General features: G+C 39.8%; 2 protein-coding genes across 6 annotated transcripts; one reads left to right on the top strand and one right to left on the bottom strand.

The window, feature by feature from the left end:
- The first annotated feature begins 1,650 nt into the window (after positions 1 to 1,650).
- On the top strand, positions 1,651 to 18,114 carry LOC122058209 (methyl-CpG-binding domain-containing protein 5-like). Of its 3 annotated transcripts, XR_006133705.1 has the most exons (5): positions 1,651 to 2,550; positions 15,293 to 15,492; positions 16,661 to 16,718; positions 16,851 to 16,979; positions 17,059 to 17,069. XR_006133705.1 is itself a non-coding variant. In XM_042620769.1 (4 exons), the coding sequence occupies exons 1-3, from the start codon at positions 1,939 to 1,941 to the stop codon at positions 17,245 to 17,247; spliced, it is 930 nt and encodes a 309-aa protein (XP_042476703.1). In that variant the 5' UTR covers positions 1,738 to 1,938; the 3' UTR covers positions 17,248 to 17,284; positions 17,748 to 18,114. The 3 variants fall into 3 exon arrangements, 2 of the variants coding, with proteins under 2 accessions (XP_042476704.1, XP_042476703.1); XM_042620769.1 differs by lacking the exons at positions 15,293 to 15,492; positions 16,661 to 16,718 and adding an exon at positions 17,748 to 18,114 and having other exon boundaries at positions 1,738 to 2,550; positions 17,059 to 17,284; XM_042620770.1 differs by lacking the exons at positions 16,661 to 16,718; positions 16,851 to 16,979; positions 17,059 to 17,069 and having other exon boundaries at positions 15,293 to 15,590.
- A 1,761-nt stretch (positions 18,115 to 19,875) lies between these two features.
- Positions 19,876 to 24,024, bottom strand: LOC122058067 (transcription factor AS1). Of its 3 annotated transcripts, none has more exons than XM_042620497.1 (2): positions 23,529 to 24,024; positions 19,876 to 21,334 (listed from the first exon to the last, which is right to left on the bottom strand). In XM_042620497.1, the coding sequence occupies exon 2, from the start codon at positions 21,180 to 21,182 to the stop codon at positions 20,112 to 20,114; it is 1,071 nt and encodes a 356-aa protein (XP_042476431.1). In that variant the 5' UTR covers positions 21,183 to 21,334; positions 23,529 to 24,024; the 3' UTR covers positions 19,876 to 20,111. The 3 variants fall into 3 exon arrangements, with proteins under 3 accessions (XP_042476431.1, XP_042476432.1, XP_042476430.1); XM_042620498.1 differs by having other exon boundaries at positions 19,876 to 21,271; XM_042620496.1 differs by having other exon boundaries at positions 19,876 to 21,239; positions 23,529 to 24,023.
- Between the last annotated feature and the right edge of the window lie 3,751 nt (positions 24,025 to 27,775).

Raw genomic sequence — 27,775 nt, 5'->3', positions numbered from 1 at the left:
TGGATGTGATTTTAAAATGTATTGCATAGCATATAGTGCATATGGTTGTGATTTGTTGTGTGGACTGCTGTGTGGTCATTCTTTCCACTTACTGAGCTAGTGAGCTCATCCCACGTGTGCACCTCTTTTATATGATTTTGCAGGTCATCCGTCTGAAGAGCACGGGTTGGGCCCCATAGTTGAGTTCCCTGAAGAGGATTGGTGGGTCCCTGAAGAATTAGAGCACGACACGGATTGCTCGTGCGAGAGTTGTACTGCGGGACTGTAGTTTTGATGCCGAGCTGAGCTCTACCTCTTGATACCGAGCTGAGCCTTGTTTTGATACCGAGCTAAGCTCTACCTTCTGATACCGGGCTGAGCTCTACCTTTTGATACCGAGCTGAGCTGACTCTTTGATTTTTGGTGATTCATTTTGTGTACTTGATATGTGAATTGTATTCTTTTTGTGTAAATATCATGTCTTCGGGCCCACATGTACTTAACTATTGTATTACAATTTGGGTATCAAGTATTATGGGAATATTCACAGGTAAACCAAGTCTTCCGCTGAACTGATGAGCACTTTCTTAGTTGTGTGTATACTGTGGTGGAATACTGTATCATATGATCCTGACAGGTTTGGGTTAATCGGTGTTAACCCGGTCACTGGCCCGGTTCTGTGTGAAAGGGGTGTGACAGCAGGTTTGGGTTAACCGGTGTTAACCCGGTCACTGGCCCGGTTCTGTGTGAACGGGGTGTGACACAGATGGTCAATATTCTTTATTGGTTCATATGAAGCTTTTCACATTTCTATTATGGATTTTTTCTTCTGTTTACCACACTACGTTGTTGATTAACTCCTGAAGATCTGAAGGTATCCTAACCATTTGTTGTTGATCATGAGCAAGTAAAAATTTTCAATTTTACCTCTCATTTTGTCGTGGGGTTGGCTTATTCTCTCTGGCTAGGGAAACCTTTATACTGTTTTAGCTAATATCAACAGACGAGTAAATGACCTTAATATTATCCAACCTATAAACATTGATAATTGCCAATAAATTAATGATACTTTGATTCCCTAGCCTTAGAATTCTTGCAAAAGAGCATTGGTGTTATTAGCTTTGAAATATTATATATCAGTTTTGTTTTCTTCCTCTTTCGTTGATTACAACTTTTATAATTTAAATATGGATTTTTAGCTCAAATTCAACTCAAATTTAGCCTAAGTTAAAATTCTTGTTTCTAAGACTATTGAAGCAGAGAATCATACAAAAGCTATTATGCTCTTGATTCTCATGTTAGTCATGTACATCAATAGTTTTTATCTCTCTCTTTCTCTTTCTCTTTCTCTCTCTCTCAAAATAAGATCACGTGCAGTTGCGCGTGTATTTTTGCTAATTTATATATATTAATTAGTACAAAAATATTTTAATTGACACAATAATAAGAGGAAAGGGAAAAAATTATATAACAGTTTGTTTGACCTTGCCATTTTTTTTTTTTGGTAGAAAAAAATTCAAATTAACCTTACCAAGAAAAAAAAAAGAAAAGAAAAGAGAAGGGTAAAGTCCGTTCAGGTTATCGGAAATAATTCCTACTCCTCCACCGTCGCTCTAATTTAAGCTCTCAGTCGCCATGCCCGAAGACGAGATTGACTACTGCCGTCAAGATTATCGTAATATCTGCTGAAATGTTATTGATTTCACACCCATCCTCCCGGCAATAATAACGGGTTATTTTCAATTTTTGTACAGAAACTAGGGTTTCAGTGTTTTTTCTTTTTTTCTCATTCCTCCCGATTTTAACCGACTCTAGACGATTCCAGGACCGATCTAGATACCGGTTTGTGGTTTTTAAACCATGGATTAGGCGGAACGGTAACGAGTCACTCACCACGAGTGGCGACTCAATACATGTCATCACTCTTAACTCCTATATCTGTCTGTCTCTTCTACATTCATGTCGGCCTCGAAGATTTCGGAGAAAGAGATGAATCCTTCGTCGCATGTACCGACTGAACCTGACCTACTTGCCAGAACTGTCACTGGCGCACCTTTGGATCTCGAACTCGAATTTTACGATGCTCACATAGATTATCGAAATGAAGCTGCGATGGGCGGAGTTGACTTTGGAACGCCCCTTAATGAAGCAGCGAGGGTGGAAATCGACATTGAGCGAGCGCTCGATGAGGTCCCAAGAACCGCCCCGGAGGATTCGCCACTGCCTCCTCCTCCTCCATCGTCTTCAGAGGTTAATGAATCCTCCCTAAATGGAGCCAGAGATCTCGTAGTGGGCCTGGAAGCAAATAGGTTGGACGGTGGGAATGAAGGGGAGCCGGTGCCTTTTATGGAAAAGACCGATTCACAGTTGGAGTCTCAGCCCCAGACACATCCCCAGCCACAGCCACAGCCACAGCCACAGCCACAGCGAAAGCGGAGGAGGGCGCCGAAAACGGGGCTGGAGCTAGCGATGGTCGAAGCATCGCCCAAGACACCGGACTGGTTACCACCGGGTTGGCTGATGGAGAGCCGAGTACGGGGCACCGGTGTCACCGCCGGGCTGAAAGACCGGGTAATTTGTCTACTCCATGCCTGAAACAGAATATTTCTGCCTGTTTTTCCTTACAAAAAGTAGAAGATTTACCGTGGTTTTATCTTGACAAGGAAGTCCTTTACTCCTTTTATCTTTGTTTGATTGGTTGAGGTGTTCTGCTTGCAAATTGCGCTATGAGATTGTTCTGTCTTTCCACCTTATATGGTTTGCTTTTCGTAATTGTCTAGAAATGTTCAAGGACAAGTTCTAGCCGATGGCAACGAAAAGTTTTAAAATCAGGCATTTGATATTTTATGCTGTTAAGCCATCTAGATGTTTTGTGGGTGAAGTGTCAAGTGAATTAAATAACTTATCTTATGCTACTACAGTACTTCACATTTGAAAAATATACAGAATAAATCAAATGTATAAAATTTGTGGTACACCATCTAGTAAACATGCTTCAGAATTGATGTTGCCTTATTGTGTGCAAAAGATTGTCAAATGCAAAATTGGTATGTTGGAAGGGAGTTTAAATGAGTTTATTGCAAAGAGGTTGAGTTAATGTACAATAAAAGGAGAGCGTTGAGGGGGTTAGGCTCTTTAGTCCCACATCGATTAGGTGGAAGAGACTGGGTTAGTTGCTAACCTCTAGCACCCCTTCCATGGTTGCGACGTGTTTAAGGCCGTGAGGCTCATGGGCCGAAGCGGACAATATCATGCCAATGGTAAGGGCCAGGTCGTTACATGCTTGTTATCAATAGATTTCTTACAAGAAAACTCTGCTGATTGGGAACCATATATCCTAGGGCCCGTTTGATAATGTTTCTGCCGTTTCTGTTTGAAGAAACGGCAGAAACATAAATTTCCGTTTCTAGAAACAGAAACGGAATTGAAGGTGTTTGATAAGTCATGTTTTTAGAAGTCGATAGTAACCAATGAAAGAATGGCCACAAGTCGTTTCTAGAAACGGCGAAACAAGTGAACTTGTTTCGCCTAGGTCGTTTCTTGAACCATAAATAAGTAAAAATTTCCATTTCTATTTATGAAAATAAGTGAAACGAAACAGTTTTATCAAACGCTTTTTACTCTGTTTCTGTTGTTTCTGGAAACAGAAACGGCAGAAATGCGTTTCTTGAAACGTTATCAAACGGGCCCCTAGTGAATGGTTGCCTAATGTACTATTCTAATTCCAGTGCGAATTGGAATGCCTGCTCAATTGTCTCTTTCCCATCACCACAACAAATCTACTAATTTGATATGCATCACCTATCCCATTCTCAGTGTATCCACCCCCCCCACCCTTTCTTCTTCTCGCTAAATATTGGCTATGTGGCCTTATAGTGGGCACGATGACCCAACATTGGAGAACTTCAAGGAATTCATTAGCTTCCTTTAGGAGCATCATGTAGACCTCGCCAATGTCAAGGTAATATATTTTTTATATTACCCTATGATTCTAGATAGGATTATGATTCTAAGATTTTGGGATCCTTTGTGCAATATCGATTATAGAGTCCATAATTCCATAAGAATCCTCCCTAAATTTCCTTCCATGCTTCCTATTCACCATTTTTGTTTATATTTGCTCTTTAATAGAGTTTCGAAATAGATGACTAAAGCCCAACTTACGTACTTGGGCATATGAGGAAACTAAGTCAGAGTCAATGGAGGAGGAGCCAACTACAGCTATAGCTGGGCCTCCATTTGGGGACATATCTACAAATGCAACAGATGCTGGATGCATCAACCCGTTATCCTTTTTCGCCTTGAAATGCCATTGCATCGACCCCTTCTCCATCTGCTTTTTTGCGCTTCCTCCACTTCCTTTCTTCAAGAAAATCGAGGATGGTTTTTGCTATAGGATTTCCAGGGTTGAGGAAACCAAATAATTTTAATTAATTGACCTAAAAATTATTTGTCAACTTATTTTAAGAAATCAATCTGAAATCAAAATCCAAAACCAAAGAGGGCCTAATCGTGAGGAAGAAGAAAGCATCTTCTTCTTATTTGCTATCAAAGACCCTACTCATCTTATTTACAAGTGACACTTCCTCCTTAAGTTTTGTGTCCTTATTTCATTCTTTCTTTTGAAAATCCAGAAAACACCTCCTTTTATTTATTTTTTTCAACATTAATCCCCCAATTATCCATTGTTACTGATTGTTTCACTTTTAAGGGTCTGGACTCTAGACTATTTCAAATTTCAAAATTTATTAAATTTCCTTTGCTCTTTTAAATTTGAGTTATTTGTGCCCTGTGGGCCCATAATGAGCGAAATTCAAAGTAGAGGGCCCATGGGGTCACATAAATTGGTATTAGAGCCAAATTTCTTGTGCTTTCTATCCATTAGAGGGCCCTCTCACATCACCAACCCTGAGTTGCACAAGCTATATCAGGAGCTTGATGAGAGTTAACAAAAGATTGAAGCAAAATTTGACCAGTACATGCCACTTTCCGAATCCAAGTGTCACAAAAATTTGTCAGCCATTACAACTTTCGCTTCTAAGTTGGATTTAACTTTGGAGATTTTAAATATCATCAGGAGAGACCAAGTAGGACTGTCTATAACAATTCCCCAATTTGGTACTTTACAAATTGTGGCTGCACCTCTGAGGCAGCAATTCTCAGGATGTCACACTTCAGTTTCTGATAGGGACTATGACATATTGACATCAAGGTTGAGGTTCCGAAGTTCAACAATGAGAAGTGACCTTGTGATTTTTTATTTTTTTTTGACTAGTTGACCAAATTTGAGAGGATTTCTGCATACAAATCCTTTACAGAAGATAAAAGTGTGAATTCATCTTCACTAAGTTTACTAGAGAAATGCGTCGGGAGTGCTATGTGACAAACATATGCATGTTAAACTCGAGGGAAAATTCTACAGGACAGTAATACGACCATCTATGACATACGGGGCAGAGTGTTGGGCAGTCAAGAGAGTAATTTGAATAAATTGGGTGTAGCAGAGATGGGGATATTGAGAGGGATGTGCGGCAAGACCAGGAGAGACAGAGCAAGGAATGATTGTATTAGAAAAGAGTTAAGGATTGCACCAATCCAGGATAAGCTCCACGAGAGCCGATTGAGGTGGTATGGCCATGTTCAATGGAGACCCATGGATGCCCCAGTAAGGAAGAGTGACCAGTTTCAATTACATGGAGCTAAAAGGAGAGGCATATCTAAAATGACTATTGACGAAGTGGTAAGAAAAGATATGCAGCTAGTAGGACTCGATTCTAGCATGACTGCGGATAGAGGTAAGTGGAGGACAAGGACCCGTGTAGCCAACCACTTGTAGGGGATGTTCCAAGTATGCTGCTTTGAGTACTGTTTTGACTTCTTCTTTTATCTCCTTTGACTTCTTTTTAGTATTTCTATTCTTATGTTTACTTTTATCTTAGACCATATCAGATCCATGTAGCCGAACCCATCAATTTGGGATAAGGTTATGGTTGTTGTTGTTGTTGTAAGTTTATTGGATTTGCTTACAGATAGTGGCTGTGCTATAGTTAGGACTTATTAGGAGACTTAGACAGGTTACAAATTGGGAGGTTATGAAGCAAATATTAAATGAAAAATTCGTTCCTTCTTATTTTTAGAAGATGCTCTTCCATAAGATGGTCAACTTCCACCAATGCAATAAAAATGTGGATACCTACTCCATGAGTTCCTTAAACTATCTTGCACATGCAGACTTCTAGAGACTGACAACATCGAGTATTGAAGTACATTAATGGGCTGAACAATTGAACATAGAGATCTGATTAGAGCTTGCCAACGGGGACTTCAGATCAGTCGATGTGACAGCTGTGTATGCCAAGACCGCTGATGAATAGTACAATTATTTGAAGGACGTGATCAAGACTACCTATAGGTCTGCACCTAAGATTGAGAAAGGGAGGTTGGACCTCATAAGGCTGATGAAAAGAAGCTGGAGTTCTCCAAGGGTTGCGAGTGGCTTAAGAATATTATGTGTTGTAATTGTAGTGATATAGGTCACTTCGGCAACAAGTGTCCCAACAAGACCCTTCTTACCATGGCCGAGATGTGATTATCAAATATGGACGACAAGAATGACATGGAGGTTTATAAGAGTTGTTTTGTTTATCCAGATGATGTTCCTATGATGGTCACAATGATTAGATTGAAGTCAATTCTGCTCGCCTTACTTCCTTCTCCGATGGAATAGTAGAGAAGGCGCTCCTTTTCTGATGGAACGGTACTCTACTACATCATGAAGATTTGATAACAGTCCTCCACAGTTGTCGACACTGGAGCAGAAACTAGCCTCATCTTTGTAGACCTTATTTGGGTGCTTAACCTCCCGCAAAAGCAACTTTTCAAGAAAATCTATGTGTGAGGCTTGTGCATTCTCCTAGGCAAGGTTCAAGAACATGTTTTTGCCAAAACAGTGTTCTTTTTCACATGTGTTTCGCTGTCCATTTTGGGGGAATAATGGCTGAAGCGGCGGAAATTAATGAAATGAGAAAAACAAAATGACCGAGATGGCCGAAATTTCTACGAAATAGTGCATTTTTTGGCTGAAGTGAGCAAAATTTCGAAGCGAAATGACTGAAATATGATTGACATTATGTACTTTTTGCGTTTCGTATGCCCTTTTTTTTCTGTAAAAAAAAAATATACAAAATTTCTGCAAGATATCACCGAGTTTTTGAACCATGCTCCTAGGGTGACATTGGCAACATAAGACTGATATACTATATGATGGTTCACAGAACACCAATAGGGTGAAACGAGGAGGTCGAGTAATTTCTTATGTCTCACCCTGACTAATATGCCTCAATGACAACAATTCTCTCCTCTTCCAGCTATGTGTCAGTCTCTCCTCCCCACTCATGGAGTTGCAGTTCGAATGTATTCCGTGAGTTATGTGTCACCTTATTATTGAAATCACTATAAGGGTAGCTTGGGTTCGTGACCTAACTCGATGGAGTTGAGTTCCTTTAAGAGAGGGAGAACTAATGCAGTTATACGTATGGTTGCTTAGGGATATTATGTAATTTGCTTTTAATTTTATCTTTTTGGAGTTAGATAATCTGGGATAGATTGGAATGGATGAAATTTATGAGTTCTTGCACTGCTGTGTGCTAAAGTTACATGGCTGTGCTCGTCTTCTTCTTTCTTTGTTCAACCCAGATTCCAGCTCTGATCTCTTCCATACCCTCTTCCTTTGTTCTTCCTACTCATTCCTTGTTATTTTTCTTTTATTTCTATTGCTGTTTTACCTTTCACTGGTGGCAATACTCTGTTCTAGCAACTAATTGAACCATCAAGAGAGCTAGATCTCTCTTGACACTTTTCTTTCAGTCTAAAATTCAAGGACTTGAATCCTCACCTTAGGGTGACTTAGCCTGTCCTGTTTGAACCCATAAGAGTCTCCATTTGGTGGGAAACTAATTGTTTTCATAGACTGATGAAACTAGCGCCAAATCTTATTTCAGTCATAAAATAATATTATTTTGCTTGATCTTTTGGGTGCTTGTTGAATTGTTCCGATAACTCTAATGGTTGGGGATCCCTGCCTAAAATTTCGTTTGGATTGTCTAGCTATTGAGAAAGATCCCATTACCTGAATCATAACTTGTCATCGCTGGTTTACTACGTAAGTGTGAGGAAGAAGAAAACATCTTCTACTTATTTGCTTTTAAAAACCCCTACTCTTATTTACGAGGGAAACCTTCTTCCTTAAGTTGAGTTTCCTTATGCCATTCTTTCTTTTGAAATTCCAGAAGCCACCTTTTTTTCCCAACATTAATCCCCCAATTAATCTTTGTTTCTTGATTGCTTCACTTTAAAGGGTTTGGACTGTCTTAGAATTTACGAAGTGCCACAAAATATTTTTTTTTGGAATCTGGGATGACATCAATTGGAATCAGAGTCAAATTTCTTCCATTTTCTAACCATGATGGGACCCTTGCACATCACCAACCCTGAGATGCACAAGCTATACTGGGCATTTGCTGAGAGTCAACAAAATATTGAAGAAAAACTTGACCAGTACATGGCAATTTCCGAATCCAAATGTTAGGAAAATTCGTCAGCCATAACAACTCCCACTTCCAAGGTGAATTTAATTTTGGAGATTCTAAATGTCAATAGGAGAGACCAAGTAGGATCATCTACACTAGTTCCCCAGTTTGGTACTTTACGAATTGGGGATAGAGTCCTAGATAGCAGCCCGAGCCAGTTATTCCTTTGGATGTCATGCAGCAGCTTTTGACAGGGACTATTGCATCAAGGTTGAGGTTCCATAGTTCGACAGCGAGAAGGGACCTGGATTTTTTTTTGATTGGTTAGCCAAAGTCGAGAGAATTTTTGCCTATAAAACCTTTCATAAGAAGTGCAAGTTCCTCCTCGCTAAGTCTACTGGATATGCTTACTAATGGTGAGATGATGTGCTACAATCAAGATTTATTAGTTGATTTGGACCAGTTACAAATTGGGAGGTTTTGAAGCAGATATTGAATGGATTTTTTTTTTTGGAATGGAAAGTCAGTTTTTTGGAAAGATGCTGTACTTCCTTGAATGTAATAAAAAAGTGGATACCTACACCATGGAGTTCCACAAATTGTCTTCCATATGCAATTCCAGTAGAACGATCAACTGCGAGTATTAAAGTACATCAATGGGCTGAACACACAGATTCGATTAGAGCTTGCCAACGAGGACTTCAGATCAGCAGATGCGGCAATTGCATATGTCTAGACTGCTGAAGAAAAGTGCAATTATTTGAAGGACATGCTCAAGACTTCTTGGGCCTACAGGTCTACACCCAAGACTACGGAAACGAAGTTTGAGACTCGTAAAGTTTGATGAAAAGAAGCCGGAGATCTCTAAGGATAGCGAATTTGAATGCAGTATTTGGGCACTAAAAACAGTGCCAAGAGAAGAAGAAAACATGTGATTTCAAGAAAAATTCTAGGTGAATGGAGAAGAAGTATTGTAGTTCCAATCTATAAAAACATAAAAATAAATGTGACATTAAGAGCTGCAACAATTATAGAGGTGGAAAACTTTTGAGTCATACTATAAACTTATGGGAGAAGGTTATTGAACCCCACTGAAGAAGAGAAACTTGTATCTCGGGGAGCCAATTCAGCTTTATGCCAGGTAGATCCATGATAGAAGATATTTATCTACTGCGGAAGCTCATGGAAAGATCTAGAGCCTGTAAGAAGGATCTCCATATGGTCTTCATTGCCTGTGACAAAGTCCTTAAGGAGTTGATATAGCATGTATTGGAGAAGAGAAGGGGGCCGAGTATATATGTGGATATAATTAAAGATATGTATGAGGGCGTGGTGACTAGTGTGAGAACTGTGAGAGGTCAAAGTAGTGAGTTCCCAATTACAATTGGGTTATATCAAGGATGAGCTTTACGCCCTTATCTCTTTACGCTTATCATGGATGATTTAACCAAGAACATTCAGGGGGAGGTTCTATGGTGTATGCTTTTTGCTGATATTGTTCTAGTGGATGGGACAGTAACAAGGATTGACAATAAGTTGGAGCTGTGGAGATCTACCTGAGTCAAGAGGTCTTAAGATAAGTTGAACAAAGATGGAGTATATGGTGTGTAACTTTAGTCGCATAAGGACAGATAAACAAAGGAGGGAATATTGAAGAACGTATGTCTCACATAATTAAAGTAGGATTGATGAAATGGAGATGTGTATCTGGAGTGTTGTGTGATCGACGTATCCTCTAAATCCTAAAGGAAAATTCTAGAGGGCTGTCTTTAGACTGGCTATGATGTATTAGGTGGAATGTTGGCAATGAAGAAGCATAGCATAGATATGCTGAGTGTTGCAAAGATGAGGATATTGAGATGGATGTGCAGCACTGGGAGATATAGAGTAAGTAATGACGGGGTTAGAGCTGACTTGGGAGTTGCCCCGATTCCTGAGAATGTCGTTTAAGGTGGTATTACCATATTCAAAGGAGGCCTTGGGATGGCCCCAGTAAGGAGGAGTGATCAGATCCAGATGGAAGGAGCTAAATGAGCTAGGGGCAGGCCTAAAATGACCATAGATGATGTTGTAAAGAAAGACATGCAAAAGCTATTTTTTTTTTACTGTAGTATGATCACAACAGAGCTATTTGGAGGGCAAAGATCCATATAGCCGATTTCTTGTGGGTTGGATCTTTCTTGTGGTGTTGCTTTATCGCTTCCCTTTTTCTTTCTCTCTCTTTTATTTTACCCTCTCACAGATCCATGTAGCTGACCCCATTAACCCATTTAGTTGGGAAAAGGCTGAGTTGTTGTTGTTGTAGTTTCTCTAAGAATCCTAGTCTCACTGGGAATCCTATTCCTAGTCTACTATGGAGTTCTGTTTTCAATTCTTTTTCCTATTTTGATTATGTTTATTTGTCCTAGTTCAGGGCCTTCAGGCTGGATCAAGAACCCATAAGTACAGTCCTGTTATGAGTTGATTTTCTTTCATTTATGTTAAATCCTAGTTGGTTTAGGACTCCAAACACAACTGGAGGTTCTTGAGTGATTTAGGGGTTTAATTCTTCTATTGGTCAATTAAGTAGCTAGTTTGATTACTAGTTGGTTTAGGATATTTCTGGTTATGTTATGTGTCATATTTGGAGAGTTTATATATAGTTTTGTAACCAGCCATTAAGGCATACAGATTTTATTTTGAATAAAGTGTGGTTTTGCTGCTCAATACTCTGTGAGACTCAGATTATTGGCTGTGGATGCAGTTGCTGCCTAGTGGGATGCTGATCAAGGCTTGGGTGTGATTCTCAAATCATATCCTTATATCTTCATCTAATGTTCTTTATCGTTTAATTCCTGCAACAGGTCGGTTCTTAACCACAGTTAATGTTCATGTTATATATCTGATTATTGCTATTTATAATTCAATAATGCTTTTTCATATTGTACAATCGGATTCTACCCTGAGCCTGTCTATGGTTTCAAAATCTGATCTCTGATCATCAGATTTCTAGTGTTACTAAGATGGCTGGGTTTCTACATTTTTTAGGTTTATTTCCTGATTTTTAAGTTTCAATTAGTTGATTCAGTTTTGCATTATATCTCAGATTATTGTTCAGTTTCTATCCTAAATTCTATTAACTGTTGTTACTTGATCTGAGTGAGTTTATTTGCTGAGAAATCATCCAATTACTGATATTAATTTAGGTTTTAAAACTCCTGTCTTAAGTGGGATTCTTCTGAAACTTGAGATCATAGCCTTGGGTCAAGTTCAACTTTTGATATTCTGTCCCAATACCTGAAGAGTGTAACATTGAAATTTGATTCAAATCTGAGCTCTAGATTACTGTTTATCACTGATTCTTGAATTATGGTCCTTATTTATTCGTTGCGATTCTGGTTTTCAGATGAGTTTTTGAACCTTACACCTTAGGCTTCTAGAAACCATCAGATTGTTTTAAGAATAGTGTGTGTCAAATATAGATGACATGGGGGTTTATAAGGGTTGTTCTACTGATTCAGATGATGACCTTGATGATGAGGTTGAATCCAATTTAGTTAGCCTTACTTCCTTCTTCAATCGACTAGTAGAAAAGGCTCTTCTTTTCCAATAAAAGGGTATTCTACTACATGGTGAGGATTTGACAGCAGTCCACACAGTTGGCGTCACGGGAACGGAAGCCGACCTCATCTCTCCAGACCTAGTTCTAACTTTAACCTCCTGCATAGGCAACTTTTCAAGAAAATTTATGTATGAGGTTTTGGATCTAATGCTTGAGAAGAGGTCAATGCAGTTCTACGAGTTTATTTATAGTTTGGGCCGCTTCAGTACCAAGTGCTTTGCCTAGTTAGCCCACTAGCGCATGGTGGCATTCTATTAGGGCGACAATGGAAGCGCAAGGCCGATATACTAAATGATGGTGCATGGAATACCATCAAGGTGAAACCATAGTTCAAAATCTCGGGTTTCAATCGCGTTTCATATTGAGTGAAACTTTCCGAAATAGTGCACTTTTTGCTGGTGAGTTTTGGTTGGTCATTTCGTGGGCAAACAGCCATATTAAGCTCCGACACTGCAGGAAAACCTTTTTTTTAGCCTATGTAAACATTTTTAAACCTTTATATTGCAAGAAAGTCACACAAAATGGTGGTTTGGATTTGCATCCTTGGTTGGTAGTATACACTGAATCCTTTTGTAGACCTTGTGTAATATTTGCCTATTCTACACATATTTTAGTACTAGAAGATTAAAAAATGCAAGTAAAATGAGCAAATTATACACCATGAATGAAGTAGGGGTGTCAACGGTCCGGGTCGGTGCGGTTTCGGTCCGGTTCCACCGGTTTCGGTGTGAGTTTGGAAGTGACCGAAACCGACCCAATAAGGATTTATCGGTTTCGGTCCGGTGTCGGTTTCGGTGCGGTTTGGGTTCGGGTTGGTACCAGTTTGGATTTATTAGGTTCATTTCGGTTTGGATCGGTTTTTTAAACCGGTATGGAGCCATTAGGAAACAACCAAATGATGAATTGTTGAACTTCGATTTCTTAAATCGATTTGTAACCGGGTTGGTTTTGATTTTTGGTCTAGTTTGAATTCGATTTTCCATACAAATGTATACAAAACTATTCAAATTTTAATTTTTTTAATGAATTTTGGAGTGTTTCGGTTTCTTACCGGTTTGGTTTCGGTTTCGGTCCGGGTTTTGAGCCGGTTTCGGTTTGGTTTCGGGTTCATCCGGTTTTCGGTGCGGTTCGGTTTGGTTTTGGGGTTACAATACTTGAAACCGAACCGAACCAATAAGGCTTCGCTTCGGTTCGGTTCGGTTCGGTCCGGGTTGTTATCGGTTCGGTCCGGCCGGTTTTACCGGTTCGGCTTAGGAATTGACACCCCTAGAATGAAGGAACATAATATTGATTAATTAAGAAATAGTGCAAAGTACATGTAGCATAGACTTATAAGGACCCAAGTCCCAACGATACAATATTGTGTGGTGATAAATGAGTACAAAGTGAACCCCTCAGGCCATCCTAATGGCTAATACCACAAACTATGACGTGGAGGATTAAGCCCACTCATGGACTGATGCTGCCGATGCCAATCTTCCTCTAAATGTATGACAAATGCAAGCCTCATCATAGTGTAGTGGAAGAAACGCTCGAATTCTTCCCCAACTCCCTAGTAAATGGCCTCATCTACATACTGGAGGTGACTAATCCTAGGGTATAAGTCAACATATTGTGGGTTTTCCTTCTTCCTGCAAAGAAAAGGGGTGAAAAAGGCGAGATGCTCGAGCTCGGTTGAAATTTCGACCAGGCTGGATCGAAACGTGGTATTTGTAATACCCCCTAAACTGTATCACCGAAACGATACAAAGATGGGGTCGATATTTGAAATAGTGTTGATTCCCTTATTTGTATGGCATTTCGTCTTGGCCATGTTGAAATCGCTGATAATTTCAAAATTTAGGCAAGATTTTGCGAGTTTTTGAACTATGGGTGAAACGAGGAGGTCAAACATTTCCATTGTTGTCTCACACATTGACAGATATGCCTCGAAGACAGCCATTCTCTCCTCTTCTAGTTATGGGTCAGTCTCTCCTCCTCACTCATGGAGTTGCAGGTCGACCATCTTCCCCAAGATATGTGCCGCCATAGCGTCAAGTTCACTATGTGGGTATCTTCGGCATAGTTGTAGGTTGAAACCAACAAGGTGACCAAGGAATCCAAAATGCCAACCTAGTTGTAAGGCATCTAAATGCCTAGGTGATGGCTTGAGTTGCTTGACAACTATGATCTTGGGTTTGCAACCTAACTCAACAGAGTCAAGTTCTTTTAAGAGCAGGGAAGTTCTTTTCGGTTTCAGTTTTAGAACCTAATTAGGAGTCTTTTTGTTTTTTTATATGCTACCTTGTAACCCCATCGGGGCATCGGGGAAAGATTGGAATAGATGATACTATATGAGTTCTTGCGCTGCTATTTGCTGAGGATACGTTGCTGTGTTCTCGTTCTCTCTCTTTTTAATCTAGATTCCAGGTCTGATCTCTTCCATACCCTCTTCCTTTGTTCTTTCTACTCATTCCTTCTTTTCCCTTTCACTGGTGCCCATTCTCTGTTCCTGCGAGTGACTGAACCATCAGGAGAGAGTTAGATCTCCATCAACACTTTCTTTCAGTCTCACTTTTAGGGACTTGAATCCTCAACTTAGGGTGACTTAGTCTGTCCGATTTGAACACATACGAGTTTCCCTTTTGCTGAGAACCAAATCATTTTTGAGCACTGATTCTGAAACTGGTGCCAGATCAAATTTTTATTTTAAAATACTATTATTTTGCTTGATCTTTTGAGTGCTTGTTGAATCGATTCAATAACTCCAAGGGTTGTGAATACTTGCCTGAAATTTCATTTGGATTGGCTAACTATTGAGAAAGATCCCATTTCCTGAAGCATAACCAGCCACCGCTAAGAGGAAAACATCATCTTTTTATTTGTAATTAAAGGCCCTACTCTAATTAATAAGTGAACCCTTTTTCTTGAGTGCCCTTATTTCATTCGTTCTTCTGATATTCCAGAAAATTTCTCCTATTTTTTCTTCAACTTTAATCCCTAAGTAATCATTGTTACTTGATTACTTCACTTTTAAGGTTCTGAACTATTTCAGAATTTACAAAATTGTCAATGCTCTTTTAATTTTGAGTTATTTGTTGCCTGTGGGACCATAGCAATCCAAATTTAAGGGTTTTTGGAACCAGAATCGTATCAAGTAGTCGCACTCTCCACTCATCACCTCTCTCTCCCCCTTTTTATACAGAAAAAGATGAGCTGTTATCACGGCTTGTGCGACATGTTCGTGAGCCACACCCGCTACAACCACTGCCAAGAGAGAGCTGATTTCCTTGTACAAAAGGAAACGTGTGGGCCCCCTCCACTTGAAGAAGTCCCAACAACAAAGACTTGCCAGTGTTTGCTATTGTTATATCTGCCTATAAGATCTTTCAAGTATACCCTATGGTTGTAAACTGTGAAACCCTTGCATTCATGAGAAGTATTTGTTTTTTCTTTTCTTTTTTCTGGATCCATGGAGCCCACCTCATTAAGTTGGGATAAGGCTCAGTTTGTTGTTGTTGTTGTTTTTTTTTTTTTTTTGTTGGGGGGGAGGAGGTTGTAACTTCAATGGGGGGAAGGCTCAGATAGCAATAATGGTGAACCGATTTGATGGATTGACAATGACTTGAAAATATAACAGTTAACGGAAATTAGATCTGAAAAATCAGCCACGAAACTGAAGAATACAGAAAATCCTAGTGAGAAGGATTTCTGGAAATCAGTGTGAAATTTTGGATCTTGTTCAAAGCAGTAGCAGAACTATAGAGAGACTTATGAACAAGAACAGCAAGCCAGAATACTCGAAGCAGCAGTAGAACCCAACAATCTAACCAGGAACAGAAAATAGAAGGCTTCAAAATGCTGAGCTGAACTGATGGATGGACAAAAAGAATTAAGAACAGAAGGACAGAAGGATATGAACCAAGCTTCTGACCTGGAACTTGATTGGAATCCTACCAACCATACTTTAGCATCTCACAGTAGCTATTCTGAATCACACAGAATATAGGGACAAAAAGCCAACTTTTATCCATCAAATTCGTGTGCCTTAATGGTTGGTCACACACACACATACACACACACACGTATATATATATGTATATATGGATTCTCAAAATATGACTCACAACATGCGTAGAAATAGCATAAACCAACTAGTAATCAAACTAGCTACTTAATTGACCAATAAAAGACTTGAAACAATTCCAAAAAGACTCAAACCTCCAGCTGTGTTTGGAGTTCCTGAACCAACTAGGACTTAACATAATGACAAGATAACAAATCATAAAAGGACCGACTTATGTATTCCTAATCCAGCCTGAACTAGGACACATAAACATAATCAAAATTGGAAAATGAACTGAAAACAGAACTCTACTTATATAGAGTTCCATGGTCGACTACGATTCCTAGAGAAACTAGGAATTCTGCAAGCTATTCTTCTTTTCCTGGCATTGCTACTAGTGCCTAAATACTGCATCAGTTTTCTTCCTTAGTCTTTCTGATAAATTGGTGACATTCATCATATGCCTCAATTTGCAATTTTCTTACTGGTAACCTTGTGCAGTTACAGATTGAAGGCAGTAATGTGATGGTGACAAATAAAGGGAATGACTAAATGAAGTTATATGGTATATTGGATGAAATACTAAAATTCCATCTGAAAAATACTTCTTCACTACCACTACCATATAGAGCATTGAATTTTGTGGTTTCTTTCTTCATGTGGGTACTAAACATTATGATACGACTGTGTTGTGCAGTATTTCTATGATCCAGTCTCAGGACGTCAATTTCGGTCCAAGAAAGAAGTGCTTAACTTTATTCAAACAGGATCAAGTGGAAGGAAGAAGGGGAACTCAATGAAGAGCAACACTGACGCCAGCATAATGGTTAGTTTAGATCAACTACTTGTTGGCTTGAAGTATAATTGGTTCAATTTTAACTATATGTTCTTAAGTTCTTTTACAGGCTTCAGAGAGCTCTGGGTATGATAGACGAAATGGGTCTAACTCAAAAGGGAAGAGAGCCAAGGCTTCCAGCTTTGATTTCAACCACCGGCCAGCAAAGGTCCGATGGGTTCTTACTGATTCTGTGAATGGGTTGTGGACCCCTTATATTGGTGACGAAAGCCTGCCGGAGTCACACAAACAAGAATGAGCTGCAACAGCATTTACATCATTTGCCCTCTGCAAAGGTAGGAGCATCATCTTTTCATAATTTTGTTTATTTCATCCACACTGCACTTCTGTAGTCTGTCAGTCGTGACTGAATGCCTGTTTTTAGTGGGAATTACTCCTTTACTGTTCAATGAACCCGACACCCTTTATTTGCTTGTGGTCCAGGCATTCCCTTAAATAGGTATGAGTGGACAATTTTGGTTTTCTTAAACCCTTTTGTTCCATGTTCTTTATTTTTTTTAAAGAACCTTAACCTTTTTAATCATGTAACTGAATTTGGACTAAAACCCACATCTGAGATGCAGGATAGGACTGATTGTTTTTTTGGTAGAACAGCATAGGACTGATGAAAGGTTTTGAGATGAGGGGTTTGGGTGAAAGCCATGGGGTAGGACTCACCCATGGTGGTGCCTGAGATGCATCATGTGTCCTGTGACCTCGACCTCTATTATGTTGTCTGACAATAACTCCCACTTGCAGGAAAATAATCTTTTGAAAGATAGAGAAGATGCGAGATGGATGTGGAAAGCATTATCAGTCTCTCCTCTAACGTCAGCCTAGGCCTAGATGTGTTTGGGAACTTTTGAAGTGAAATTCATAAAGGGACCCTATCTCTCGATATGCTGAATCCGAGCAAAATAGTCATTCTTGTAAGTCAAAATCATTGTCAGCTACGTCCCTGTTTTACTGAACTTCTGTTATAATTTAGGACACTGAGGCAGTCTCAAGTAATGTATGTCCATCTTGTTGGATTTGAAATGGATAAGGGTGCATGATCAAACCTGCAAATTAAACATTCTATCATTGTTGTACTATCAAAAAATAACATTATTGAATGCTTTTGGAACTTCGATGTACAGTTTGACTTTTGTATAATTTTGCTTGCAGAAGGATTTCCAATGTGTGTGCACCCAGGGCCATGGGGGCGATGATCCTCTACCGTGGGTGCGGCTGTGCGGTGAGCATCGGATGGCCAAGACGACATCGGCACACGCCTCGATGCCGTGCTGGCCATTGGATCCTTGCTGCACCCGCGGCGGAGGAATTTTTTTGGGGCCATGGGCTCGTCGTGCGCTTGTATGGTCTGGAGAGGCTTGTAATTTGATGGGCCAAATCATATTTGAGTTCAAATGTTCGTTTTTGTAAATTATTTGCTGATCATTTGGGAAAACAAATAATTGAAACCATATAAATCTGACCTTAACAAAATATTATAAAATACATATTAAAAATATAAAAGATTCAATGACACCCAAAGTTATACGAGGACTAGTTATTTACGTTGAATATCATTTATTTAGGGGATGTCTAAATGACTTTTCTGTAGAACTTGTAACTTTTTTTGATTGCTCCGTTGTCTTATTTTTACAATTATCTATGGCGAAATGTTTTGTACAATGCTGTGAATGACGCATGTACAATGCTGTGAATGACGCATGTCCATGCACAGAACCGTTGGGTGGGGATGAGAGTCTATGTTGCAATCCCTTCACCCCCATTCTACGGCTAATTGCATGGTTGCTGCACAAAACCTCTCCCTTCTATCTTGGCTCCCTTAATTTTTGTTGGGGTTGTGGGGCGCTCAATGGTTGTCACTGAAATATGATAATTAATTTTCCAAGACTTAGTACATTATGCATTACTGTCCCCATCCTATGAAATTGGAGGAGGCAAAATCCTTTTGCATATGAAACGAAACATCATAATGAGGGTATGAGTTGTCCATTTTGATTATCAAGAATTCCCCCATCACATGCATGAGAATTCCCCCTATCACATGCATGGAATATACCAGATGTCTATCAGTGCAATTTTTATGAAATTTCACATGTGAGTATGTAGACCATGTCCTCTTTATCCGACCCGATGGTAGAAATAAACATATCATCTATCCTGATAGCAGAATCAATGCTTTGTGACATTTTAAAATTAACAAATCATTGTGACAAATATAATTCGCCCTCTTTTTTTCAAATTTTGAAAGACATTTTCTCGATGTCTACTCTTGTTTTAACGATGTATACAATGGTGAAAAAGTGTCGCCTTAATCAATCTTGCTTGCTGTGAATCTCTTTGTCCTGATCGGTGAACGGCTATAATGTCCAACAGAAGGAAAAAACATGAAAGCAACACCAACAAAGTGTCACCTAAGCGAGGTGACCAAAGCGCACACACCTAGACAACAAAGGGAACCTATCTCTGTAGGTTGGGAAAAAGGAAATAGTAATAGGGAAAATGTAATATTCAGGAGTGTGGTTCGTCAACACTCTTTGTCTATCTGTCTCCTCACCCCTATAAGTTGACCTCCCTGCTCCCTATGGATTGAACGAATGGGGGAAACTTACTGGGTCTCGCACAGGTGTAGAAACTATGCACCTGGACAAAAAGCATCTTCCCATTATAATATGTCAAAATTCTTAGTGAAGCTATTGTGGGACAGATCCACACACGTCTTCACAACATCACGCACAAGAATTGCTCCAATGGAACTTAGAAAAGTGCCAACTTCTGCTAAGCAACCATAGAGGTTGCTAAACAAACATTTCCTGGCACAGATTACTTCCTTAGTTAAATCACTTTTTAGCGAGATGACTACAAACATACAAGCTGCAGAAGGAACAGGATCGTCCCATATGCATGGATAACATTGTCAAAGATTCAGTAATACTATATTATGATTACACATAGACCATGGAGAGGGAAATTTCAGGTCCTATTGCCTTTGTTCTTGCTGGCAAAAAAATATAGAAAATAAGAAAAACCCATTTGAGCAACATATGCAGAGAGAATGCATACATGACCAAGCAAGGCATCCAACATACAGATCAAATGCATCATCAATTCTCACCTACCATTAGGGTCAGCTGGCCTAGACCTGCATCCGGTCTGTTCAAGAAACTTCATAAGCCGCAGGTGCTTTGCAGCCCACTGATCAGCCAATTTCTGCTCTTTGGCCTCAGCATCCCTCCTCAGACCTGCCAACTGTTCCTTGTATTCTGCTTCAATCTGGTCCAGAGTTACTTTCTGCTCTTCCCTGAGGGCCCTCACCTTCAATTCTATTTCCTCCATCTTCTCCCGTCTACGATTTGCCTTCTCAGACTCCAGCTGCAGCTCCACCCGTTTTAACCTCCATGTCGTTTCCTTCTTGTGCGTTGCCCAAGCACGGTGCCCCTCGTCCAATTCTCGGCAACATTCCAGAAGCTCAGAGATCATCACACCATTCCCAATTGAAGGAACTGCTCCATGGGATGGCAAACTACCCAAGAGCATGGGATTATTATCCCCACCTCTTTCAGGCTGTAGCCAGGGGAAGGCAGAACCTGGTGTGGCAGTTGAGGGTGAGAGAGTGAGTGCAACAGAAGGGGATGGGGGCCTCGCAGTAGTTCTACCATTGGAACTTGAAAGCCATGCAGGAAGCAAAGTTGGCGGAGGTGTAGGCTGGTCAGAGTGCAAGAAGGCCCCATTGGAAGTGGCCATTAGGTACTGCGGTGTTTGACGCTCTTTTACCAGCTTCTCTGCAAAATTCTCAAGAATCTGATCGTACTTGCCCTCTTCAATGGGGTCGAGAACCTTAGAACTGTCCTGCTCCCTCTGTTGCTTCTCCTTGAACACTTCCCACCACTTGCCTAGCCTCTTGGCAGTACGCCCAGGAACCTCTGCTGCAATCTTCTTCCACTTGTTACCGTGCTTAGCTTGAAGTCTGATGACAAGGCACTGCTCCTCCTCAGTGAGGGAACCCTTCTTGATACCGGGTTTAAGGTAGTTCTTCCACCTTTCTAAGCAGGATTTAGCATCCCTATCAAGTGGTCTGTTCATGCGCTGTGACACAAGGTTCCAATCCCTTGGGCCATACTGTTTCACATATGCACGCAACAGAGCATCCTCTTCAGCTCTCCAGCGCTGCCTCTCCTTCATTTCCAGGAACAAACACCACTGCCCATTGCTTTGGACACAGATTCTTCATACTGTAACCTGAATAGAAGTGGATGCCTTGATTATCAGATCTGCCTCAGGTGGAACGGGGAATGTTACAAGTATAGAATCATTTCTAACAGCAAAATGGATCTCTGGAATGAAATTCAAAACAGGAAATGAAAGTACATTAAGAACCAAGGACCTAAAATGGATTTAGGTGTCAGATGCCATGAAGAGAGAAGGGGAAAATCCAACTGAACAGAAAGACAATTTTACTAATACCCTAACCTTTATTCAATAACTAATTAATTCAGAATAACCCTCCATCTACACATACCTACAAACCCATCACATCATGCACCAATCATTAATCCAGAGGCACACAAAAGGAACTGTATATACCAGCAAAATTAACACCATTGAATAAGCATCGTACGGTAAGAGCAATTTTGTTAGGGTCCTTGGCTTGATTTTGAGGCTTAACACCTCATGTATCTATGTACAGTTCTAGGTGGAGTTTCAGGAAACGAAATGCACAATCAGTTAATCAATACATACGGTTAAATTAGTCATCAAGCTGCATATCCATTAACTGACTACATTTTCGTTCCATTAGGGAAACAGGAGGAAACAGTATTGAACACCGACCTTATGCGATGCAGTAGGTCAACCAATTAAGTCCAGGAACCACAGCTTATCCATAACCACAATGCTTGCATATAAACCATATAACATTAAACTCCTTTCGGTGACACAACATTACTAAAGAACTATTGTCAGTCCCGGAATAGAGCATATAGAGCTTTAAGAAGAGGATATTAACTATTTTAGTATTTGATTTGAAGGTCAAGGAAGTGCTTAAGTTTTCCAGTGGAAAGCAGGAAATTCTACCAAAAAATTTTCACATTCAAAATCAGAATAAAAGAATTAGAATATAGTCCCACAGAAAATCATGCGAACTACTGCAATTGCATTCATAGAAGACACATCTTGGACAAAACTTATCTCCTTAAAATCAAGGGCCATGATTCACCTCAAATTTATTTATATGATTAAAACTGTTAAATAAGTCATTGAAAAAGCAAGTAATGAGTAAATCAATGTGAAACCAAATGCAATTTTTTATTTTTATTTTCCAATTAATTACTCTAAAGAAATGCAAAAGAAAACCCCAAGTAATGGAGCTTATATTGACATTTTTATGGATGTGACTTTAAATTTGTATTAAAGAGCCCTGACAGGATCGTACTTAATACTATCAGATCCATGGGCAAACACTAATTCTACTAACATTACAAATTCACAGTTTTGGTGTTGCAGCTAAGAACAAACTAGGGGAGTCCAAATTGTCTGCAGTGAGAGCTTCAAGAATTTTCCATGTGCGAATTACGAAGTCATTTTTCACCACCAGAGATACAACCTCTGAACCATAACATCTAAGGTCTTCACCCCAAAAAAAAAAACCATAACATCTAAGGTGAAGAATCCAAAGAAAACTGCAAAAGGAACAAGTTTGAATTTCCACCAAGAAAACAGAGCAAGTATGAACATCTAAAGACCATTGCACAAAGAGCTGATAGACTAGACCAAAATAAATACTTTACAAGACGAACCCTTGAACACAGAAACATTCTATGACAGCCAAAACGAACAAGTTCGAACTTAATTGTAAAATCCTCCATTACCCCATTGGTCCAGAGAATTTTATGCTATCAAAAGCAGAGCAGCGAACCAACTGAATAGAAAGGCTTGATACTGGTAAACCTTTCATCTTCCAAGGAAATAATATTAATTTCTGGGTGAGAAATTTAAGTAGCGATTAAAGAAGTGAAAGTGAGCAACAAGATAAGACGGCAAGAACAAAACGGATCAAGAAGTGACATATGCGTTGTTGAAGTTTCTTAACTCTGTTTAAGACGTTCCAGATAACTTTAGGGAACTCTTTTTAAGTCTGGAAACAAACTGTTCCACACAAGCAAGGGGAGTTTAGGTCAAGAGTAGTACAAAGAAGTCGAGAGAACAAAGCATTGCAAGATTCTGAAAGCGTCACTAGTACATGATTAATCTCATAAAACACTACAGAGGATCTGTAATCGGAACTCCTTAAACTGATAATAGAACCTGGGTGCAGGAAAAGAATCATAATTTCCAACACACAAGCTAAAACCCTAAATACTTGAACATCAAAAAGAGATTAATTTTCCCCATCTCCTCATGAACCCGAAACTGTAGCTAACAAAGGTAACTGATTCTACTTCTGAACAGTTATTTAATCTAAACCAGAAACTTAGTAGTAGTTCAAACTCTGAACAGAAGCCCAAATCAGTCTAGAAATTTAATACTTACAGTGCTCTAACCATTCGAGACTGAGCAGCTTCTTCGACGCATCCCCAATTCAATATATTTCTCCCAGAAAAAAAAATATAGAACAGAATAAATAAAGCAGAGTCAAAAGGAATCAAAGCAGTTGGCGGGTTTAAGGGAACGAGAGATGCTCTTCAAAAACAGTAAAAAACGGAGAAGGAAAGGAAAGGGAAGGTTTTGGAAACGATTTTTTTTTTTTCTGGGTTCTGTTTTGTTCTCAAAACTCCAACTATTAAAGAGGGGAAGAGAGATCCAGGACAGTACCGGAAAAGGAGGACATACGAATGGGGGAAAGAAAAGGCTATTTCAATATCGGTGATGACGTCTCTAGAGAATGTAGTATCGTAAGCTTGGCCCTTGCAGTTGTGGTGCCCCAGAAAATTTGTTGCAGAGTGGCAGCGAGAGAGAGAGAGAGAGAGAGAGAATGCGAGAAGACGTGAGAGAGAAGAGGGTACTGGGGTTACTGCATTGATGATGATAGATAGAGGCGTACGCTCGGTTTCAGCGCCTAAAATGCGCCAACTTCCGTTATTTTCACGGTTTTCTCACTGTTTTTTGGTTTCACCTCGCAGATTTTCCCGGGAGTATGCATAGTTATTAGAAGGTTAACCAACTGATAGATAATAAATAAAAGGTAAAATTATTTGATTACCCGTTTATGAGTTTTCCTTTACAAAATTATCCATCAAAAGTTTCAGTTAATAAAAATACCAAAAATTAAGTTTTTTTTATAAAATTACCCATTTAAAATTTTAACAAAAATATCCAAAATTGAGTTTGAGTTTACAAAATTACTCATACAAAGTTTCAGTAATAAAAAAATACATGATTATATGGGGAAGATGAAGACTCACTATTTTGGGTAGTTTTGTAAACCCAAATATGATTTTGAGTATTTTTGTTAACTGAAACTTTGGGTGGGTAGTTTTATAAACGTAAACCCAATTTTGGATATTTTTGTTAACCAAAACTTTTTGTGGGTAATTTTATAAAGGAAACTCAAAAGTTGGTAATCATGTTGAGTAATCATGTAATTTTATTATAATAAAATACATAACCGTGTTATTTGTAAAAAAATAAAATGATTTTTATATAAATAGGTCGTTGAAGACTTGAAGTGGAGATGATTCACTACCTGGTCGCGTTCCCACTGCTTCAGCATGGGGCCAATCGTTTTTTTTTTTTTCTTTTTTGGTGGAGAGGCCAATCGTTTTTATGCATAGAGCCACAGACATCTAATCTTCTTTCACTTTTTGTTTAGTTTTACCATTTTACCCCCACTATTTATATTTATACCAAATAAAGGTAAGGACAAAAGACCCATATATGGGTGTGGAACCCACCACTAAAGTGCAGGACCCACACCATGCACGGGTTGAGATCCGGTGGGAAAGTTACCATGTGGGAGAGGATCCGAACCCCCGGAAAAAAAAAATTTGCGAAGAGGAGGGAAATGTTGGGAATCTTCTTTCCCAACGGAAAAGGAAAACACTAATGTGCCATTACTGTGCAGAATAGAAATGGAATCCAAATGTGAGATGAATTCAAGAGAAAAGGGTAAAAGAAAGGGATAGAAGAGAGAGAGAATCATTAGAAGCTAATAAAGGTTTTCCCGAGGCAAATGGATACGATGGACAGAGGAGACTCAGTCCTACACTGCTACTAAAAGCTACTAAGACTGTATACTCCGCGTTTCACGGCACTCTCAGACAACTCGATGGCGACTCGACTCTGTGTCTACTGTCACCCCACTCTCTCTCTCTCTCTGTGGCGGAGGGGGGAGGGCTCAGTGGCTCTTTCTCCTCCACAACCCAACTCCGTCCGCTGAGGTCAGACATTTCAGATATGTCAGCGATACGTTACATCGGTTTCTGAATGGTCCCCTACCGCTCGACCTTTCACTGCCCTTGCCTCTCGCCGGCCCCTTCTGACTCTTCGCCCTTTATTTCTGGGCAAACTTTTTTTTGCCGAAAAAGTGCCAAAAAAAAAAAAAAAACCCAAAGTTGATCGATAGTCCACTAGTCCCCTTCCCCTGTCTTCTACCTTTTTTACGAGTTATGAATTATCATCCCTACGATCCTAATCCTAGCTATATCAGTCTGGTCAGTAGTACGTGAACAGAAGAAGAGAGAAGAGAATGGTAGTTGTCTCCCTCAGTTTTGCCCCGTTAAAACCAATATTTTACATCATATACCAATTTCAACTTTCAAACTCGTTCTGGGTCCCCAAAATAAAACTTTCAAACTGGTCTTTTTCCCTTTTGTTTTTTAACGGATAGTAGTGCACATCATCTTTTTTCATAAGGTCATAAGGTGGGTCATGAGATTGATTCGAGTGTCCTTTGCTTTTGATACCTGGAGTTGTTGATTTGATTTGATATTGGATTCGATTCTATGAAGTGTAGGTAAAAGAGGGATCTTTTGCTAATAAAAAGTGGACAAGACGGATCAGACAAAGGGTCGAAAATTTGAGGGGATCCTCGCGGTGGCCACGGATCTTATCCGGTCACTTCAAAGCTAGTACTACTGAAACAGAGCTCGTGTGTGTGTGTCTGTGAAAGTCTGTGAGATCAGTCCCTTGAATGCTTGGATGTGAGAGAGGATCCGCTGGAACCCCGTAGCTCCCATTTTAAGTCCTACCCTCTATTTTAAGGCTCAGGTACTTTCAATTTCACGAGCTCGAGGTGGCCACGGAGGATTATCTCCCATGGTTTTCTATAATTTCTAATACTATTACTACGTCTCTCTGCCTCTACGGCTCTGCCCTCTGCAGAAAAGAAGAAGAGAAAAAAAGGAAAACGAAACCAGGGAAGAATAGGAAAGGGGTTACTGATTAGGCTAACCATATCGTCGGATGCGGATGAGCGACAGAAAAGCGATGACGCATCGAAGGGATTTGCATTATTTTCATGTCGCTAACGATCGTGAAATCTGTGTTCAATTCGGACACTTGTTTTAATTCTATCTCTTTTGTTTTTTGTTACGAGATTGGTGCAGAGAGATAGAGATGATACTGGGATCGGTGAGAGGGATTCAACGAGATGAGTGGTCACCTCCAGAGTTGGGCTTCACTTGTCAGTTAGTTACGTGCGCGGGCCACCCCAACCCTAGGCACCCACGGGCCACGGCACGTATGATCTATTTGATTTCTCGTCATTTCTAGGGTGAAGGGTATACTTAGAAGCGTTAGAAGTGAAAGGAAAAGGTTTGGATGTTGAATCTAATTTCTCCGTTATGCATGGTGAAAGGATGCCCAACAACTCCCTCAACCCGCTCCCAAACTCCTAACCCTTCAAAAAAAAAAAAAAAAAACAAAATACAAAATACAAAAAACAAAAAAAGAGAGAAAGAGCCCCACCAATCTGATATTGCGTAAGTCAAGGAGTAAAAAGACCATGCTGGCCTTTGCCTTGTGCACTAAAGATGCTCTTGTGTGACCTCCAATTGATTCTCTGTGTGTGTAGGCAAAACCAGACTAGCAGGTTTTTTTAATCTTTTTTTATCCTAAAAAAATACGAAAGAACATTGTCTGTCTAGTGTTCCCATGCCAAGACTCTAAAATGGATCAACTGTTCATACGATCACCTGGTTATACGAGTCAGCATCCAACATCTGTCTTTTTTGTTTTCAAATGTATCATTTTTTATCCTTGTAATGACAGAAGGGGGATTGTGAAAAGATGTCCTCGCCCCCTTGAAAATAGAATCTGTGTCTGGGTGTGTGGGGAATGGTACATGTACAACATTCGTCCTAAAAAATAAAAAATAAACATTATTTTTATAGGGAAAAGGTCTTGAAAGCTAGCAGGATACCCTGGAATCAAGTGTGCTAGCAAATGTAGACCATTGGATTAGATAGACTACATCAATACCGTTGGATACTTGTTGTCTTAGGTAACTTAACCAGCCTCGACATTGTACGGTCATTCTTCTCCTCCCTCACTTGCTTCGACGATTTCCCATCCTTAAAGCCGCTGTCGTTGCCGCAGCCGAGGTAGAAGAAAGCTCAGAGGGAGAGAAAGAGAGGAACAACAAAAATCAGAAGAAAAAAAGAAGAAGAAGAGAACTGAGCTCAACCTGGACAGTGGCAATAGAAAATTTCCGACTTATTCGGTGTTGTTTCTCTCTCTCTCTCTTTCGCTTCTCTCACCAAAGGGCCAAAGGAACGGGGATTACAATGATGGTAGAACGGTCGATGGAGAGGAATAGCAAAAATCAGAAAAAAAAAAAA

Source organism: Macadamia integrifolia, chromosome 12, assembly GCF_013358625.1.
Source record: "Macadamia integrifolia cultivar HAES 741 chromosome 12, SCU_Mint_v3, whole genome shotgun sequence".
Lineage (NCBI taxonomy): Eukaryota > Viridiplantae > Streptophyta > Magnoliopsida > Proteales > Proteaceae > Macadamia > Macadamia integrifolia.
Note: the sequence above shows the minus strand (reverse complement) of the source record. Positions and strands in the feature narration are given on the sequence as shown.

Coding starts and splice junctions, on each gene's coding strand:
- LOC122058067 (XM_042620497.1), bottom strand. CDS start 21,182: ATGAAGGAGAGGCAGCGCTGGAGAGCTGAAGAGGATGCTCTGTTGCGT.
- LOC122058209 (XM_042620769.1), top strand. CDS start 1,939: ATGTCGGCCTCGAAGATTTCGGAGAAAGAGATGAATCCTTCGTCGCAT. Junction 2,551..16,850: donor CCGCCGGGCTGAAAGACCGG/GTAATTTGTCTA, acceptor TGTGTTGTGCAG/TATTTCTATGATCCAGTCTC. Junction 16,980..17,058: donor ACACTGACGCCAGCATAATG/GTTAGTTTAGAT, acceptor GTTCTTTTACAG/GCTTCAGAGAGCTCTGGGTA.